The sequence below is a fragment of the Pteropus vampyrus genome, unplaced genomic scaffold (assembly GCF_000151845.1).
Source record: "Pteropus vampyrus isolate Shadow unplaced genomic scaffold, Pvam_2.0 Scaffold97, whole genome shotgun sequence".
NCBI classification, from domain to species: domain Eukaryota; kingdom Metazoa; phylum Chordata; class Mammalia; order Chiroptera; family Pteropodidae; genus Pteropus; species Pteropus vampyrus.
Window position 1 is genome coordinate 6,654,552 of NW_011888878.1, and position 19,418 is coordinate 6,673,969.

Genomic DNA, 19,418 nt, shown 5'->3' on the forward strand with positions numbered 1-19,418 from the left:
GTATTTTTTCCTTTTTATTAATATGGTATATTACATCAATTTTTTTTCTTATGTCGAACCATCCTTGCATTCCTGGGATAAATCCCACTTGGTCATCATGTGTAATCCTTTCAAAATGCTATTGTTAGCTTATATTCTTACCTGTAGTTAAAGTTGGAGTATAGGCTAAGAGCCAGGAAGAATATAGACCCCTATACCATACCAGGGAAAGATAAGAGAAAGAAGTGATAGTACCCCACCATTGAAGTCTTGGACTGTACTCAGTAGATATAAAAGTATGTACTCACTTATCTATTTGCTTTCTGCTGGTGGACAGCCTTAAATGGGTCAGATCCCACTGCTTTATTATATCTATTACATATTATTTATGCTTTCTCACTTCTGAGAGTCCTTCCACAGATGTAAACCGATTATTTCAAACTTCATGTTATATGTATTACAATTGCTGTTATATCTTTTATCTTTACATTACCCTGTGGCTTTTATATAAATTACATGCCTTGATTACAAGAATTAATTATCTTCTAATGATAAGTTTTTTATTTTAAGCTTTGCTACATTTTAAATTTGAACCTTAAAAATATAATTAACTCTATGTTGATTATCTAACTAATTACAGAGTATGCGCACCAGAAGAAACCACATTTCACCTCCTACACTTGTCTTTAATGAGAGAATATATTGACTATGAATTTTCAGTATTAAAAGTAAGTATTAATGTAGCTTTGGATCGACGATGTATATGCAGATATTTCCATAAGACTTGATTTTTTTTCTCCATTTTACTGTAGGACAAGATCACATTTCAATATGATATTGAAAGGATAATAGATGATTGGATTTTGATGGGATTTCTTGTTGGCAATGATTTTATCCCTCATCTACCTCATTTACATATTAATCATGATGCACTGCCTCTTCTTTATGGAACATATATTACCATCCTGCCAGAACTTGGGGGTAAGAAAAGTTTACTATTCATTTTAGGTTACTTTAAGTTAGCACTCAACTAACTCTAAAAATGTCACTCAGTTTATTAGATTATTGCATACACAACTAAAGTAGGAAAAAATTGGTGACTTCTTTTGGTCCAAAGCACCAAGCTCTGAGGTTATAGTTTTCAATAGTTCACAAGTAAAGAAAATGATCAGAATTATGCAGTGTCATTTATTGATACCTAACTAATCTCTGCCTTTGTTTAAGAAAGTCAGTAGAAGTTATTGGTTTTACTTAGCTCCTTTCATATTTAAGCATAGAAATTCAGTTTTTTTGAATGGGTAGGTGTTATAGTATTTAATATGAGGGAGAGATTTTTTCAATTAAAATAAGAAATTAACAAACAGTGGTGATGCTGAATAAAACAACAGAGTAACAGGATATTAGTCCTTTTCAAGGTAACATCAAATGAATGATCCTGATGGAGTCTAGAACATATTTAATTTAATTAACTGTTACTAAATGTTGGAAACGTGAAAGGATTATTATTTTGTGAACCTGGAATTTCTTATATTTTGCTTCAGCTCTTACTTATTGCGTATTATAGGAATATCAAGTTCAAAGAAATTAGGACCAGTTATGTAGCCCAACACTAAGTGTTTTTCTTTGATTAGTAGAATGTCAATATTCAACATTTTATTAAAAGAATTTTGTGGAGTTGTTTAGAATAAATAATATCAGCTCTCAGTACAAATTTAGATTTTGTTCCTTTTAGGTTATATTAATGAAAGTGGCCACCTCAACTTACCTCGTTTTGAGAAATATCTTGTAAAATTATCAGATGTAAGTAACCTGAAGTTTTTGTTTTACTATCCCAGAGTAGCTATAAATGGTTAGTAACCAATTACATAATATCAGAGGAAAAAAATTTTTTAATTCTAATCCTATTCGTCATTCTGTATAAATAATTTCACCTAAATTATTTTTATTTTTATTAGTTTTTTATTTTTAATTTTCAGAATAGTAGATGAGGTCTCCATGTACATAAAAAAGTAAAATCCTCTGATTTTCTGTGCCCCAGAAGCAATCTCTGTTGTAAAAAGATTTGGGTTGTATTCTTCAGACATACTTAAATTATTTCTAAATGAATTTAAATATTTCTGTACAGTTCGATCGGGAGCACTTCAGTGAAGTTTTTGTGGACCTTAAGTGGTTTGAAAGCAAAGTTGGTAATAAGTACCTCAATGAAGCAGCAGGTGTTGCAGCAGAAGAAGCCAAGAACTACAAGGAAAAGAAAAAATCAAAGGTGTCCATTTTTTTAGGTGTCCTTTCATTTTTTTAGCTGTAAAGGTAAAACAGATATTTCTGGTTTCTTATATTCTTACGATTTTGGGATGGCCTCATTTCATTTTTATTTCTTCTTCTTTATGAACATTTAAATTTTTGTTTTGGTTTCTTTTTCTATTAGATCCTATCATTTAAATCTGTTTTTAAAAATCAGTTTCTTATTTTTACCCTTGAAGAAAAAAATTGTGTTTTCTTTGCTCTTGTGTTCTCTTAATAGGTGTAGAAAACATTTTTAAATGTAAGAGCCCAGAAAATTAGTTATCTTTTTTTAAAATGTGGATATTTATAGCATTTAATGTTATGAGACATTAACTAGATCAGTGATTTTTCTCTGAAATAATTTGTATGTAAAATCATGCATATATATTGCAGCAATAGGCCAGGTTAAGAGTTGATTAATAGCACAATATCTGGTAAATGTTAGGTGCTCAATAAATGAATAAAAGAATTAGTTATAATGTGCTAGTACCCTGCAAAACATCTCTAATAAGCTCTTAAGGAATGTCTGAATATGTGTTAGCTTGTAAAGTAAACCTCTTCTGGAATTTTCTTCAGCTTATCTATAATTATTGGATTCTGATGAAATCGGTGAGTTTCTTATACTCTCCTTTCTGTACTGGTTCTATTTAGGACTTTTGCTCTAGGAAGGGCAACTATCTTGATTTTTCTCTAGTAAAGTCCTTTTAATTGCTTAGCTTTTTTTAGTGGAACTTAGCAGCAGTCATTCTGTGTTCTACTTTGTGTTTTTTCTCTTAAGAAAACAGCCTCTGCAACTTTTGGAGAACCCATACTCACAAAACTTACATGTCAGTAATCCCTGGCTCTGCCCATCTCATCTCAATCTTTAAGCTCCACAAATCTTTCAGGTATATTTAGTTAACATTAGAGACACTGATAAAATGAGAGGAGCTGGAGTAACAACCCAGGCACAGAAAGTTGGCAGAGGCCCTAGTTTGGATAAAGAAAAGGAAATGATGGGAGAGAGTAGGAAGAACCAAAGAGAGAATGAGAGTCACTGGCAATAGATAGGCAGTCAGAAAATAGAGGAGAGAAAAGATGAAATCACAAGGAAGGAAAAACAGATGGGCAGGATAGGAAGGATGTGCTAAGATGGAAAAACTATAGAAAAGCAAATGAGTTGCCTGGAAGAAAAATTTAAAAGTGGAGGATAGATAATAGAGTCATAAAAATAATGGAATCCAGAGATACAGACAATAGGTAATTATAATTATTGTATTCCATCATAACAAATATATTGTGTTAACAGTAGCCCAGAATTTGAAACATAAAAATGTTAAACTCGATAAATTATAAAAGGCTTTGATATTGATCATATACTTTTCTCTGAGTAAATGAAATATTCTGGAAGTGTTTATTCTTGAAACATATAATTATATTTCTCTTTTATATTGATGAGAATTATATATTTTGGAGGCCTAAATATTAAGTTCTACACATAAAAATTTATAGCTTTAAAAAACAAGAGATATAAAACCAAAAAAATACAGTATTAGAAGTTTATTTTTAAAATAAACTTTTACAGTGTGTCACTTATGGATCATTCAGTTATTTTTAGTATTTTTTAAATCTTCCTGTTAAATGTCTCACTTTGAAATATACCTTGCTATTAATTTTATATTGATTTATAATTTTTATAGAGCCAGGAAAACTCCATATGTTGGGCTGCATTAGATAAAAATGCACAAGTGGTAACTTCTAAGGGTGAGTGTATTTTAATGTTATTTTTTGGATAGAATAGTTCTATCTTTCCTTTATTAGTACTAATTCAGTAATACTAGATAACTTATAAGCATCTGCTTTGATATGTATTTATCAAATCTTTAGGTGGAAAAACAGAATATTCATAATTGTCGGCCACTATCTTTCTGGCTTTTTTTTTTCAGACAATTTAGAAGATGAGACTGAAGATGACGACCTATTTGAAACCGAGTTTAGACAATATAAAAGAACATATTACATGACGAAGATGGGAGTTGACGTAGTGTCTGAGTATGTTTTTGCCAATACTTATACTTTAAAGTAGAAAAATTAAATTTTGCAGTTCTTCATAAAACAGTATAATTTTGATAGTTAAGATAGTGGGAAAGGACGATTTTTTGGTTTCATGAATGTTTCTAGATCTTTTAACTAGCCTGGTTTTTGAGAAGGTGATATTAATTGACATTGTTGAATTCCTATGATAAAAATTGCCAAATGGAAAATGATTACTTTTTGGCTTCTCATCTTCTAAAGCTCATATCACACTTACTTCAAAGGCCACTTGGCTCAACTCCGGGTTAATAGCTAGTCCAAAATTTTCTTAAGAACTTGATCTCTAGAATGTTGGCTTTTATCCTTTTAGATTGCATCCCACAATATGAATTACATGTTTGCATTTTATTTATTTTTATTAACACACACAAGGTGCTTACCAAGTGTCAAGCACTATTCTAAGTGCTTAAAATAACTCATTTAATTCTCACAGTTCTTTAAGATAAGTAGAATTATTATTTTATAATAGAGAAAATTAAGGAATGGAGAGATTCAAGTGATTTGCTCAAGGTGATGTGAATGGCAGAGCCAGGATTTGAACATAGGTATTCTGGCTCCAGATCATATGCTCTTAATCACTAAATAAGACTGCTTCTCTATAGAGTAAAATAAGAGTTTCAGGACATGCTATGTTCCCTTGTTATATGCAATATACTTAGATACATTATCAATACTATTATTTTTACTTTTTTCAAAAATATAATAAAGCACTAAGTATTAGATCTTTTTTAATGTATGCCTAGGTTTAGACCCAAGCTTTCAGATGTTGTCCTATACATTCTCAGTCTGTCTTCAGAATTGAAGGGTCTGTATTCATACTGATCTCCAGTAACTAGAGATACAGAAATTCTAGTACAGTTCACCAGCTTATTTGAAGCTTTATCCAGTGGCATTAGCATGTAGGACTTTTGAGATTTGAGAAATAAAATATTTAAAATAGTTATGCTTTTAATCTTTTATTCTTTAGTTCTTATAATTCCTTGATTACAGTTATATAGAACTATAGTACCTGCAGGAGGCACTAAATGCTTAATTTCATGGGCAACTAGTCTCCCGCTTTATTTCCCTTCCTTTTATATAGTCAAATATAGACTTTTGAAAATGAGATACTATTTGTTAGCCTAGCAAAGAGGCAGATATTTTTAAATTGTTATATTTGCTGTTGGTCCAGGGTAGTGGTAGAGTTCTTCCCTTAATTACTGGTGAGAATGTAAATTAGTAAAATTATTTTGGAAAGCACATATCCAGAAACCTTTAAAAGATTTATCCTTTTGATCCAATAATTCTAATTGTTAATCTGTCTGAAAAATATAAATTTAAACACACAAGGATGTTTATTACAAAGTTTTTTGTAATAGTAAAAAATTAGAAATCTACATTTCCAAAAAGGAGGTTTGTCATAATCATGTCTACCTCCTCCTCATCAATCACCATCTCTGCCATCTACACCAAAAGCTGCAGAACTGCTAAACTTGTACTTATAGAAAGTCCATAACAACTTAGAAAACTTGTATTAAATACAAGTTTTAAAAGTAAGAAACAAAATTATATTTATATATTGTATATTCTCCTTAAAGTAAACCAACCTGGGCATGTAAAAAAGACTGAAAAGAAACATACCAAATATAATAGTGATTGCTATAAGGTGATAAAAATGCTTTTCTTCACTATCTAGATTTTTAATACTAAGGAACTATTTATTTTATAATGAAAAAGATAACACACTTAATTCTCAAAAGTGTACCTCCTAGAAAAATGGAGACCTGGAATATCTAAGTTCATTTCTCCATGAATTTTGGTAACAGACACTAACAGGTTGATAGCCACTTTTGGCTTTAGCTCAGGGCTCTTTTTGTTTGTTTTATTTATTTTACCTTAAATGACAGTTTTTGAGATAGAAGGGATTAGAGGGAAAATTGTCAGTGGATATAGCACTTTTCAAAGTATGTTCTAGGGAGAGTTGGTGCCAACTTTATAGAAAGCTTCATTGGCTAAATCCTCAACCTTTAAACCAAAGCATAGTATATTGCACAGCGGGTTTAAATATTCTGGTAGTCAGTTTAGGAAAACTGTAATGCAGACCTTTAATCTGACAGTAAGGGATTTTTTAAAATAATATTTTGGAGGTTTTCTGATTATAATTATTTAACTTATTTATTGATTAAATAAAACATTGAGGCAGACTATAATATCAGCAGATAGCATGCTCTAAAGACAATGACCTGTCTTCAAAAAATGATGTTATAATTAAAATATTTTCTGTTTTCAGTGACTTTCTGGCTGATCAAGCTGCATGTTATGTTCAGGCAATACAGTGGATTTTGCACTATTACTATCATGGAGTTCAGTCCTGGAGCTGGTGAGGGAATAAACACAAAAATAAACGTTTTGTTTTTTCACAATGGTTCATTCTACTGTAATATCATTTGGGAATCTCTTTACCTTTTATTTCTATTTATGGAGATTTTTTTTTTTTTTTTAAAGATACATGCAGCCAAGTTTAAATAAAATACAGGTAATCTCTTTTTATATGAAAATACTTTAAAAAGACCTTTGTATAATAGAAGATACTTCCAGCCCTACCAGATAGCCCATAGCAAAAGCTCTTTGTTAATCTAAGGATTTAAAATTCTCTATCATGATGAGTCAAGTGTGACAAATTCTTTATAATTATTGGGTCTGAGTGACCCTCATATAGGATTGTTTGGTATATTCTTTTCTACATTTTGTATGTTTGAAAAAATTTTTCTCTCAGGAGTAATTATTTGAAGAGTCAGTTATTTGAATGTTAGACTGGGAAGGCTAAAGAAGAAAAGAAAAAGGAATTATTTGCTTTTCATGGTAATAGTTATAAATTTCCTTTTCTCTCATATTTCCTGTTCTAGCAAGTTCCATCTACATTTTCACATCATCCACCAAAATCGAAAAATAACAAACCAAAAAATGATACAGAGAAAAGTAGAGATTTTTAGGCAACGAAATAGCTTATTTTGTTTTCATAGCACCTCAGCTAGGTTTTATTTTAAAGCACCACAGAGCAAGACAAACCAATGTGAGATAATGTGGCATTAATTTTATAACTTTACATACTAATAACTTTACATAATAATTTTACATACTAAATCTTTGCAATGACTAACCTGATTCTTAGGACCTGTCTGAAGAGTGTTCTAATGATAAAAAATCTTTGATTTGCCATTTTTTAAGAGGGTGAGTATAAGTTATTCCTATTATACTACCAGACAGTAAGGCCAGGCACTTAAAAAATATGTTGTCATATAGTCCTCACACCTATTTTAAACTAAGTTGTATTCTCTGCCTTTTTCACATGAGGCTCAAAGAGGTTAAGTAACCTTTCTACAGTCATATACACTCAAGAATCAAATCCAAGCCTATCTGATTTCAATGTCTATATATTTTCCGTTATTCCATATGCCATTCTACCTCCTGAACATTTCCATTCTTTTGAAATATGCCGTAATTGTGGAATATAAAAATATTTCTTCATTTTTTTGGCACCCTTAGTCAAACATTAAGAACATTGAAATTTTCAAAAATTGTATGTGCGAAGCTTCATACAAATATTTATACCTGTAATTAAAGATGGGGAGGTTAAAAACAAAAATAGTGTGTATGATTGATAAATGGTTTAATCCTATCACAAACATTACACACACACACACACACACACACACACACACACACACACACACTTAAATATAAAAGTTCTTAGAGCTGACTGGTAAGAGCCGTATGAGCTCAGGTTCACTGTTCTCTCTGTCCTCACGGGAGAGGCCCAGGCCCATGTGAACTTACTGAGACTTCTGAGTACCTCATTACTTCATTCTAAGAATCTATTAATTGGAAGATACACATCAACATTTTGGGAACTAAAAGAACTATTATGTTATATACATCCTTCAATTACATTATACATCCCAATGTTGGAAATGTGAACCTCACTTTAAAAATTAAGGAAATAAAGCATTTGTTTCCATCACATGACCTAAATTTTCCAACACTGCTGATTTCTTATATTCAAGTAGTAGAAGTATAGGTGAATTTTTTTCTTTATAATTATTGTCATGTATCATTAAAATAGAATATGGAAATATGTATATTTAATATTGACCTGTTTCATAAAATTGTCAATTGTTTAAAACTCAGTTTTGTTTTATAGGTATTATCCTTACCATTATGCACCTTTCCTATCTGATATTCGCAACATCAGTACACTTAAAATCCATTTTGAACTAGGAAAACCTTTTAAGCCATTTGAACAGCTTCTTGCCGTACTTCCAGCAGCAAGCAAAAATTTGCTTCCTACGTGCTACCAGGTGGGTTTTAGAATTAAATGTTTTCATGTTCTTTTTGATATTTGGGAGCTCCTCCTCCAAACCTAGAAACAGTACTCAAATTTCTTTACTAGCTAAATACATTTTTTATTTTCAAATGCAGTAGTTCTTAAGTTCCTTGAGAAGTAATTTTCTTGATTTAAAGTTAGCTTTGTTTTAAAAATGCAAACTCCACAAACTGTTAAAAGCATAGCTTCTTCATTTTCAGCACCTTTATGCACATCTTCAGTTTGTCTCTGTGCTAATGAAAGTAAACTTGAGACAGGCAAAATCCGAAGCCATCTACTTTGTCCAAACATTTACAGGATCACTCCTGTTCTCTTTTACTGTCTATTAGAATAGGGATTTTTAATAAGTCATTTATCTCAATAGAACTGTTACTTCATTTACATTTGAGTTTTAATCATTTTATTTATCGAATTGTAGAATGAAAGACTTTTCTCTGGTTAATGTATTTCACATAACAAGAGGAAGATATTTCATGGACGATTGGATCACCAAAATTACACTAAGCCTACTAAACTGATTCTGAGGTTAAATTCATTTTGTTCTTCTAGATTATCAATCTGTTCTTCTAATTCCATGGTCTGGCCCCAGGCATTGGAATAGACAGACAGAAATGTGCACACACACACACCACACACACACACACACACACACACACACACCCTCCCCCTTGCCGATTGAAAGTATCAGGCTCCCTTCTGCATCTTTCTGAAACAACCTGTCATGTATCCTGGCTCCTCTGGCCTCCCTTTCTTCTTAAGTTTCTTTGATTCCTTTTTCCTACCTTTAGATACATTAAGGATTGATACTCAGTTACTTTGAAGTGGTACAACCATTCAACTGCTTTACAGCTACAAATGTTTTGGCTGTTCTGTGCCCTTGCCATGCTGGTTATTAAATATTTTTGAGTATTACCCTGAGAAATATGCTGTTTTATTTCTTTAAATTTTTTTATACATAACCTTTCATATTCATTTCTTAGAAGACATTTTTATGCTTTCATTATCTAACTCTGTTATAAAATCTCTAATAAAAGCATGTCTTTTTGGACTTTTTATCTTTACTATTAGTGATGAAGAGATTCTTGAATTTTCTGGTTTTATTTTTAAATTATTTTAGATGACAGTTTTTATATTACTTAATAAAATCAGTTGGTTAAGGTATGAAAATAAATTGTTTAAGGTTAAAAATGGAGGACTATTAGAAGCCTGTGAAATAAAGTCTGAATAGGAAAACAGAATTTAAGGAGGCCTTGTAGAGTGAAAAGAATAAGATAGAAAAGATGAAATTAAATTTCAGAGTACAAGTGGTTTTGCTATATAACTAGTCAATGAAATGGGAAAGTAATGAGTAGCAGTGAAATTAGAAGTATAATTGAAAATCAAAGTATTGCAAGTATATTGCAACATATCTAAGATGTAAAAATTTAGGATGTTATTGCTTAGAAATTTTAAACTGTAAATCTGAGGAAATGTAACTATATTAACAAAAAGCTATATTGATATTAGTTCTTATATTTCTATTACACTATTTTATATTTTTACAGCATTTGATGACCAGAGAGGACTCACCAATTATAGAATATTATCCACCTGATTTTAAAACTGACCTAAATGGGAAACAACAGGAATGGGAAGCTGTGGTACTAATACCTTTTATTGATGAGGTCAGTATATGAAGTATTTATATATACACATATATTCTTAATCAGAAATTATTTTACATAAGTTAATGATCAATGGGTTTAAGTCTTCATTTTTTTTGTTAATGGAGTTTAATTACTCTCTGCTTCATTTTGTGTATCGAAACTTCTAGGAATTTTAATTATAGAAAGCTGGAGTGTTCTCCTTTCCTCCATGATACACTACATTTTCTCAAATATTAAAAGGCAATAAATACCTGGAGCGGGATGAGGATTCCTTGCCTGTCCCTTCTCTCTCTGTCTGCTTCCTCTCTTCTCAAGTTTATTTTTCCCTCATGGTCCTTGAGAGACTTCGAGCAAATCAAAGAGCACCGGTGACCTGAGTCTCCTGAAGGCGTGGGGTAGAAAAAAAGGAAGGAAAAAAAAAAGCTGGAATGGCTTTACTAATATTAGACAAAACAGACTTTAGAACAAATTGTATTACCAAAGATCAAGAGAGATATTTTATACTACTTAAAAAGTCAAGTCAGTTTATCTCTTGATAACATAAAAATCCTAAATATATATAAACCTAATAACAGAGCTTTAAATACATGAAGCAAAAACTGTCAGAATTGAAAGGAGAGACAGGCAAATCCACAATTATAGTTGGAAATTTCAACACCTCTCTGAGAAATTGGTAGAACAAGAAGACAGAAAATCAGTGAAGATGAAGGCTTAAATAACATTGTAAACCAACTCAACTTCATTCATATTTATAGAACACTACACCCAACAACTGCAGAAGACACATCTTTTTTAAGTGAATTCACCAAGATTATTTGCTAAAATGTAAAATATTACACAATTAATTTATAAGGGTTGATTATAAAAATAATGTTCTCTGACCACATGGAACTAAATTAAAAATCAATAACAAATATCTGGAAGATCTGTAAACCTTTTGAAATTAAATAACACACTTTGAAGTAAATAACCTATGGATGAAAGAAGAAATTAGAAAAGAAACTTGAAAATATTTGATCTGAATGATAATGAAAACACACCATATCATAATCTGTGTGATAAAACTAAAGAAGAGCTTAAAGGGAAATATAGGTTCCAAATGCTTATTCTAAACAAGAAAAGGTTTTAAAATAAATTATGTAAGCTCCCTACCATAAGAAGCTAGAAAAACAAGAGCAAATCAAACCCAAACTAAGCAGAATAAAGGAAATAAGATAGGAGCAGAAATACATGGAAAATGAATGAACAATAGAGAAAAATTGAGACCAAAAGTTTGTTCTTTGAAAAGATGAATCAAATTTATAAATCCTAGCTACAGTGATCAAGAAAGATGGGAGCAGGGAAGGAGGAGAGAGAGAACACATAAATTGTCAATATTAGGAATGAAAGAGGAGATATCCTATATGTTCTACAGATACTTAAAGTATAGTTAAGGAATATTATAAATAATTTTATGCCAACAAATTCAACAACGTAGGTGAAATGAACATATTTCTTTAAAGATAATTTAGCAAAGCTGACAGAAAAACATGTAAAAATCTGAATAGTCTTTTATCTTTTAAAGACATTTAATTCATAATTTAAAACCTTCCCACAGAGAAAATTCTAGGCTCAGATGACTTCACTCGTGAATTCTAACAAACATTTAAGGAAGAAATAATACCAATTTTTTACAAACTTGCAGAAAATAGAAGAGGGAAAAATCACTTCCTCACATATTTTATTAGACCAGCATAATCCAGATACTCAAATTAGACAGGGGAAATATTATGAGAGAAGAAAATTAAACTAAATGGGATCCAGTAATATATTAGGAGGATTATACTCATGACCAAATGGGATTTATTTTAGAAATACAAGGTTTACAATGTGATTTACTACATTATCAGTATTTAACATTCAATTTTAATAGAAATGTTCAACAGACTGGAAATAAGAGAAAACTTCCTCAGCCAGGTTAAGGGCATCTAAAAAAACTTAGTGCTAACAACATACTTAATAGTTAAAGATTGAATGTTTTCTCTGTAAAGCCAAGGATAGGGCAAAGATGTCCATTCTAAAAACTTCTCTCTAATATTGTCTGGAAGCCCAGTGTATTAAGTCCTGGAAAAGAAATAAAGGTGTGCAGATTAGAGAGAAAGAAGTAAAATTGTCTTTATTTGCATGTGGCATTATCTCATATGTAGAAAATTCTAAGGAGTCTTCAAAAGAGAAACTATAACCAGTAAATAAATTTATCAATTGATCTTCAGAGTCAACATAATCCCAATGAATATTCCAGCAAATTTTTGTGTAGAAATTTGAAATCTGATTCGAAAGTTTTTATGAAATTGCAAAGGATCTGGGATAACCAAAGCAATCTGTAAAAAGAAGAACAGTGTTAGAACTTTGCTTTTCTGATTTCTTGACTTAACCATGAAGCTGTAATAATCAAGGCAGTGTGTTACTTGCAAAGTAATAGATAGGTCAGTGGAACAGAATAGAGTCTAAACATAGAGCTATACTTGTCCAGTTAATTCATTTTCAGTTAAGCCACCAAAGCTATTCAATAAGTAAACAAAAAAGTTGTCGACATTTGGTGCTAAAACAACGCTCCATATATGTGGAAAAAATGGATCTTGATCCATACCTCATACCATACACAAAACTTAATTCAAAATACATCATAGCTCTAAATATAAAAGCTACAACTCTAAAAATTTCTTGAAGTAAACATAGTAGAAAATATTAGTCAAGACCCAGATGACACTACCCATAAAAAAAAATCGAGAAAATAGATTTCATCAAAATAAAAAAGATTGCTTTTCAAAAGACACTTAAGAAATGAATAGGTAAGCCACACGCTGGGAAAAATACTTGCAAAACATTTCTGTGCTTAGTACTGGTATCCAGAGTAATAAACAACTCTCCAAGTCAATAGTAAGAAGATAGAACCTAGTTTTTTAAGTGGGCAAAATATTTGAAGGACCATTTTACAGACCGAAATATACAAATAGCCAATAAGCACATGAAAAAGTGTTCAGCATCATTAGTACTCAGGGAAATATAAATTAAGACCATAATGAGATAACACTGCACTAAACTCTCAGAAGGGAGAAAATTAAAGAATTGAAACAATACCAAATATTGGCAAGAATGTGAAGCCATTGGAATTTTTATACATTGATGGTGGGAGTGTAAAATAGTACAAGTAATTTGCCTATCTATCTAGCAGTTTCTCATAAAGTTAAGCATAAAGCTACCCTAGAACCCAGCAATTCTATTTTTAGGTATTTACCAAGAGGGGGAATGAAAAAAAGGATGTTCACAAAAAGTCTTGTACAGAATATTCATAATAACTAAAAACTGGAAACAACTCACTCCGTTTACAGGTAAATGGGCAGGCAAACTGTGGTGAACCCAAACAATAAAATACTACTCGGCAATAAATAAGAATGTACTGCAGATACATGCAACAACATGGAAGAACTCAAAAATATACTAAGCAAAATAAACCAGACACGAAAGATTTCAAACTAATCTTTGGTGAAAAAAAGCAGGACAATGTTTGCATAATGAGTTGGGGAGGAGAAAAAGATAAACTGGGAAGGGACATGCTTTATCTTTCTGAGATGACGAAAATGTTCTGTATCTTATCTCATTTGGGTGTATGCAGTTGTCAAAATTCATCAAACTGTAAACTTTAGGTCTGTGTATTTCACTGGGTATTAATTATGCCTCAGTAAAATAAATTCCTTTTCTTTTAAAAACATTGTTATTGAGTGAAGGATAAAAATGTTTATTCACATTTTATTTAATTTTTAAACAATGGTGTTTATTACATGTGAAAAGATACTAGCCAGCTACCAGAGGATCAGGTTGCTAGATAGTCATCATATCCTGCACATATGCAAATTTAGTTTCAGGTAAGCAATCACTATTGATCATCCAATTATCACTTTAGTTTATTGAGGTTGAATTTTAACTTAAGTTTGGACATCTCAATGAGGTTTTAAATGTTTTCAACAAGGTTGCATTATGATATGCCACTGAAACAAAACTTGTAACCAGCAGAATTACCCCATTCTTAGATGTTTTTTTTGGAAGCAAAAGCTCAAAACTTAAGAAGATACCTGAAAATAGGTATGTAAAATGTGAAAAGAAAAATTCTTGTTACAGGATAGTAAGTGAAAATAATGATGGTGGAAATTACTAAATTGGAATACATGAAAGAATTTTCAGAACTAATAGGACCCATTTGTGCCTCACAAAGGATTATTACACAGACTTTAGTGCTAGGAACAGGATTGAGCTGCTTGGCTCTCATGCATTTATAGTCTCTCCTCCCTTGCCCTCCCCTCCCAACTTTCTATCAGAATGTTCCAGCTGATTGTGTGTGTGCAAAGTAAAGGGATTGTAAGGGGTGGGAGGTAGGTATGGTTTAAAGACATTTTATTTGCTCACAATTCTGAATCAACAATTTGAGCTGGGCTCAGCTAGGTGTCTCTTTTGCTAATCACACCCTGAGGTTAGGTAATCATGTTAGTCATCTTGTGGCTCAAGTGAAGGTGGTTATCTGAGATCGCCTTACTCATGTGATTGGTAGTTGGTGTTAGTTGTGAGGCCTCTATGTGATCCCTCACATAGAGGTTTATTCTCACAGTAATCTTGGGTTCCAAGAAGGCAAGAACAGGAAGTACAAGGCCTCTTGACCTTTGGAATTTGTATAGCATTACTTCTACTATATTCTTTTGAATAAAGCAACTTATAAAACCCACTCACATTTAAGGAGTGGGGAAATAGACTTCACCTTTCGATGTCTAAAGAAGCTTATGTATGGGGATAGGAGGAATTCCTTTGGCCATCTTTGCGAATCATCCACTACAATCTGCCCTTTGGCCAAAATAATTTATATCCCATCCAAATATAAAACACACTGACCTCCCCCCAAAATCTCATATCATTACACATCAAGCTCAAAGTCCAGAATCTCACCTTTAAATCAAGTCCTTATATGATGAAGCTCCTCAAATGCAGCTCCTCAGAACAGCTCCCTTGATTCAGAGACCTATGAATTTAAAAAACATGTTATCCACCCCCTCCAACATTCCCAATTTTATAGTGAAGAGACAAGGACAAGATAACCACAATAAGTCACTCCTATCAAAAAAGGCAGGAAAGGGAGGCACGTAACAGTCACTGAAGCATAACAGTTCTAAAATCCAGCTAAGTAGCATTCAGTCAAGTCCCTGTACTCTAGGAGCAGAGACTGTTCCTTTACTAGAACTAAATTTGTTCTCTGGGAGTGGCTCTTTAGTCTGTGTTCTCCTAGGCTTTTTGCTCCCTGCTCTAGGTTCTTGATGCTACTCTCTAAGATGTTCGGAAGAGAGACAAAACAGGGTTAGTTAGAAGGACAGGCTGGATTACCATGCTGTCTCAACAAAGGCATTGGCTGACCCCATAAGTCACTCTGCAACTGGAATTGTCCATAGAGTTCTTCTAATTTGCTATAAAGGGTCTGAGACATTACACTCTTCATCTATCAGTCTTGGATGCAGGCTTCATTTTGGAAAAGGTGGGTGACCTTCTGTGAGATTACTTTTCACATGAGGGTGTTTTCCAGAGAGGGTGGACAGCTGAAGGTTGTAAGCCAGTAGCACCTTCAGCAACTGGGCAGATAAGTCCTTCTCTACTAAGGGGAGATCACTGCAGCACATCACAACATCCATTGCATTATGATACTTGAATGTTATGTTGTATCGTAAAGATGGTAAAATGTTCAAGATTATAAGGATGAGATGCTATGCGTTTACAGGGCCAAATGACCTAGAAAAACCTTTATATTTTGAATGTGAAAAAGGATTAGACTCAAACTTTGAATGTGATACTGGAGAAGAAAATAGGAAATAAGTAAAAATAATTATGAAAATTCAATTTAGTGTTTATTTCTTGAAAGATTGTTAATTTTATTGTATACCTTACTATATCAATGGTATCTTAGAATCAAGAAATTATGATACAGTATTATCTGTTTTACTCCATAATCTCTTTCAGATTTTGCTACTTTCTACCTCTGTCTACAACTTTTTCTATAAATGCTTTGAAAGCGGCATAGATAATTATTGGATTAAAAGTCTAAGAGGCTATCCTAGAAAATAATTCATTTCTTATAAAGTTAAACACAGACTTACTATTCAACCCAGTAATCACACTCTTAGAGTATAATTTTTAAAATTTATCCTAGAGAAATGAAAACATGTCCACACAAAAACCTGTGTATGAATGTTCAGAGCAACATATTTGTAATAACCCCAAAGTGGAAAAAATTTAAATTTCCTTCAGCGAGTGAGAGGATAAACAAACTGTAGTGCATCCATATATTGGAAAACAACTCAGCAATAACTATTGATATAAACAACTTGGGGTGAGAAAAGTTTACTTGAATGAGAAAAGTCAATCTCAGAAGGTTATATATTATATGATTCCATTTATATAATATTCTAGAAATGGCAAAATTATTGTATTATAAAATACATCAGTGGATGCTGGAGGTTGGGTTGGGGATGGGATGCGATTATAAAGGGATAACATGAGGGATTATAAAGGGATAACATGATGGTGTAACTGTTATGTATTCCAGTTTTAGTAGTGCTTCCATGAATCTACACATACGATAAAAATTCCATAGCACTATACACACAAAAAAATCACCTATAAAAACTAGTGAAATCTGAATGTCTATAGTTCAGTTAATAGTGTTGTGCCAATGTCAGTAGCGATGTACTGTGACTATGTGTAAGATGTTATCATTGGAGAAAGCTGGGTAAAAGGTACATGGGAATGGTTCTGTACAAATTTTGCAACTTCTTGTGAATCTGTGTTTTTTGCCACTATACACAATGCTGTGATAAAATTAGTGTTGTATTTATGAGTTCATTTTGTTTGTTTATGCATTTTTATGTATTAAAATCTTTATTTTTATAAGGTAGATTCCCAAAAGTGGATTGCTTAATTAATTGGAACGTATATTTTTAGTTTTAATGAATATTACTATATTGTTTTTCAAGAAGACTGGTCTAATTCACACCTGTAATATTTGAGTATCCACTTTTTGGCTTTTCTAATACTGGATATTATTGCTTCATTTAATTTTGGCCAATCTGTTGATGAAGAATGCCATTTTATTATTATTGTTCAAATTTGTTTTTCCACAACCCTTAATTTGAGTATATTTTTATATATGTTTGCCCTTTGCATTTTCTATATCACATTTTGTATATTGTTTATTTAAATCCTTTTCCTTATTTTCTTTTTTTGGTTTTTAGCAACTCAGTGTATTAGGCATATTCTTTTCCAATATGGCATTTGTCTCTTGATTTGTTTATTGTATCTTCTGTCTCATACATTTTCTTTCACTTAAAAATGTCTTTTCCCTTAGGCTATTAGGTTTTTTCCTGTTTTAAATAAGAGTTTATCACTCCAAATTATCAATAGTCTCTTAGATTTTCTCCTAATACTTTTATTGTTCTATTACTCTGATACTTGTTTTCGCATATAATATGTAGTTGGGAACTGTATGTACTTGTTTTTTTCCAGCTGCATCAGTAGTTATGACAGCATCATTATTTAAATACCTGAATACTACGTTTTTTGATACAGATTTGGATTTATTTTTGAACTCTTTATTCTATTCTTCTGGTTTTTGAGTCTCTTGTGATATCAATACTAAAATGTTTTGATTATAATAGCTTTATCAAAAATGATAGGATCTAGTAAGACAAGTCCCCGATATTTTTTGCAGTTTACTCATTCATTCTTCCATATGAACACTGACATCATTTGGTCCTTTAAAAATATTTTAAACAACTGTGATTCTGATTGAAATTATGTCAAATGTAAGATAATTTGGGAAGATGAACATTTCTATACCATTACAAAATTTTTAAAGTAAAAGATTAATGCTCTCTGAATTACGGTAAATTATAATTATGATAAGTTCACATTTAAAAAATTATTCTTTGCTATTCTTTTCCACAGTTTAGTGACTACTATTGGAGTAATAGGTTCAGAGGAATTTGCAGTGGCAAGCAATATTCTAACAATATTCAAAGCCTTTGAAACAATGAATAATAGCATATCAGTTTTTTATATAATGAAATGGAAAGGAGTTCCATTACTTAAGTTTTTTTTTTTCAAGAACACATATAATTCTGTATAGTGAGGGAAAAGATTTATTCTATATGTTGAAATTAGAATTTTTATACTTTTAACTCCTCTCCTTGATCTTTACATTCAGAAGCGATTGTTGGAAGCCATGGAGACATGTAACCACTCCCTCAAAACAGAAGAGAGGAAAAGAAATCAACATAGTGAATGCTTAATGTGCTGGTATGATAGAGGCACAGAATTTACCTACCCCTCTCCATGGCCAGAAAAGTTCCCTGCCATAGCACGATGTTGCACAAGGTAATGTTATTTGTTAATTTCAACAACCACAAAGAGTCCTCTCTTCCGCCAAAGATAAAAAGCTTTTTAATATCTAGTTAGAGAATTAACAAATAATTTATGACAGTTATAGTCAATTTATAATGAGTTACATCCAACTTGCCAAAGACCGTAGCATCTCTGTCTCACAATTATTTTTATTGTTCTCTGCTTTAGTCAGATTATGCCTCTCTCTTTCTATCTTCTGCTAAAGTTGTTTTTTTTTCTTAATGTATATCTGTATTAACCCTCAAAAGGATGTGTGAATTTTTGTTCCCATTGCTAGTGTCTGCTCCCAGTGTTATTTGACATGCTATAACTTTGCCTCTTGTACTCCCCAACCACCTAACTAGAAAGAAGAAAAAAAAAAAGAAATAAAAGAGCTCCTCTATTTTATTGGCTTAAACCCATTTCTTCTTTAGCTTTCTCATTAAAATGTCATCCCTGTTTTTTCTCTTATCTTCCTTGCAAATAATGTATTCAGATGGCAGTTGAGTTGCAGATAAAGTGAACATCTTTTACTTATTATTTTTCCTTTTTTAAAACAAAGAGAAAGATGAAATAGACATTGAAAAATGTTTATTTTCCATTCTGGGTTTTGAAACATGGAG

General features: G+C 31.7%; 1 protein-coding gene across 2 annotated transcripts in view; it reads left to right on the forward strand.

Moving 5' to 3' along the window:
• The window catches only part of XRN1 (5'-3' exoribonuclease 1), a 117,541-nt gene that overhangs the window by 21,587 nt on the left and 76,536 nt on the right, over positions 1 to 19,418 (forward strand). For both annotated transcript variants that reach the window (XM_011364454.2, XM_023533166.1), the window contains exons 7-16: positions 620 to 707; positions 792 to 960; positions 1,712 to 1,779; positions 2,105 to 2,242; positions 3,942 to 4,005; positions 4,188 to 4,293; positions 6,605 to 6,694; positions 8,516 to 8,672; positions 10,243 to 10,362; positions 18,620 to 18,789. In XM_011364454.2, coding sequence (XP_011362756.1) covers positions 620 to 707; positions 792 to 960; positions 1,712 to 1,779; positions 2,105 to 2,242; positions 3,942 to 4,005; positions 4,188 to 4,293; positions 6,605 to 6,694; positions 8,516 to 8,672; positions 10,243 to 10,362; positions 18,620 to 18,789 — 1,170 coding nt within the window. The remainder of the gene's footprint in view (positions 1 to 619; positions 708 to 791; positions 961 to 1,711; positions 1,780 to 2,104; positions 2,243 to 3,941; positions 4,006 to 4,187; positions 4,294 to 6,604; positions 6,695 to 8,515; positions 8,673 to 10,242; positions 10,363 to 18,619; positions 18,790 to 19,418) is intronic.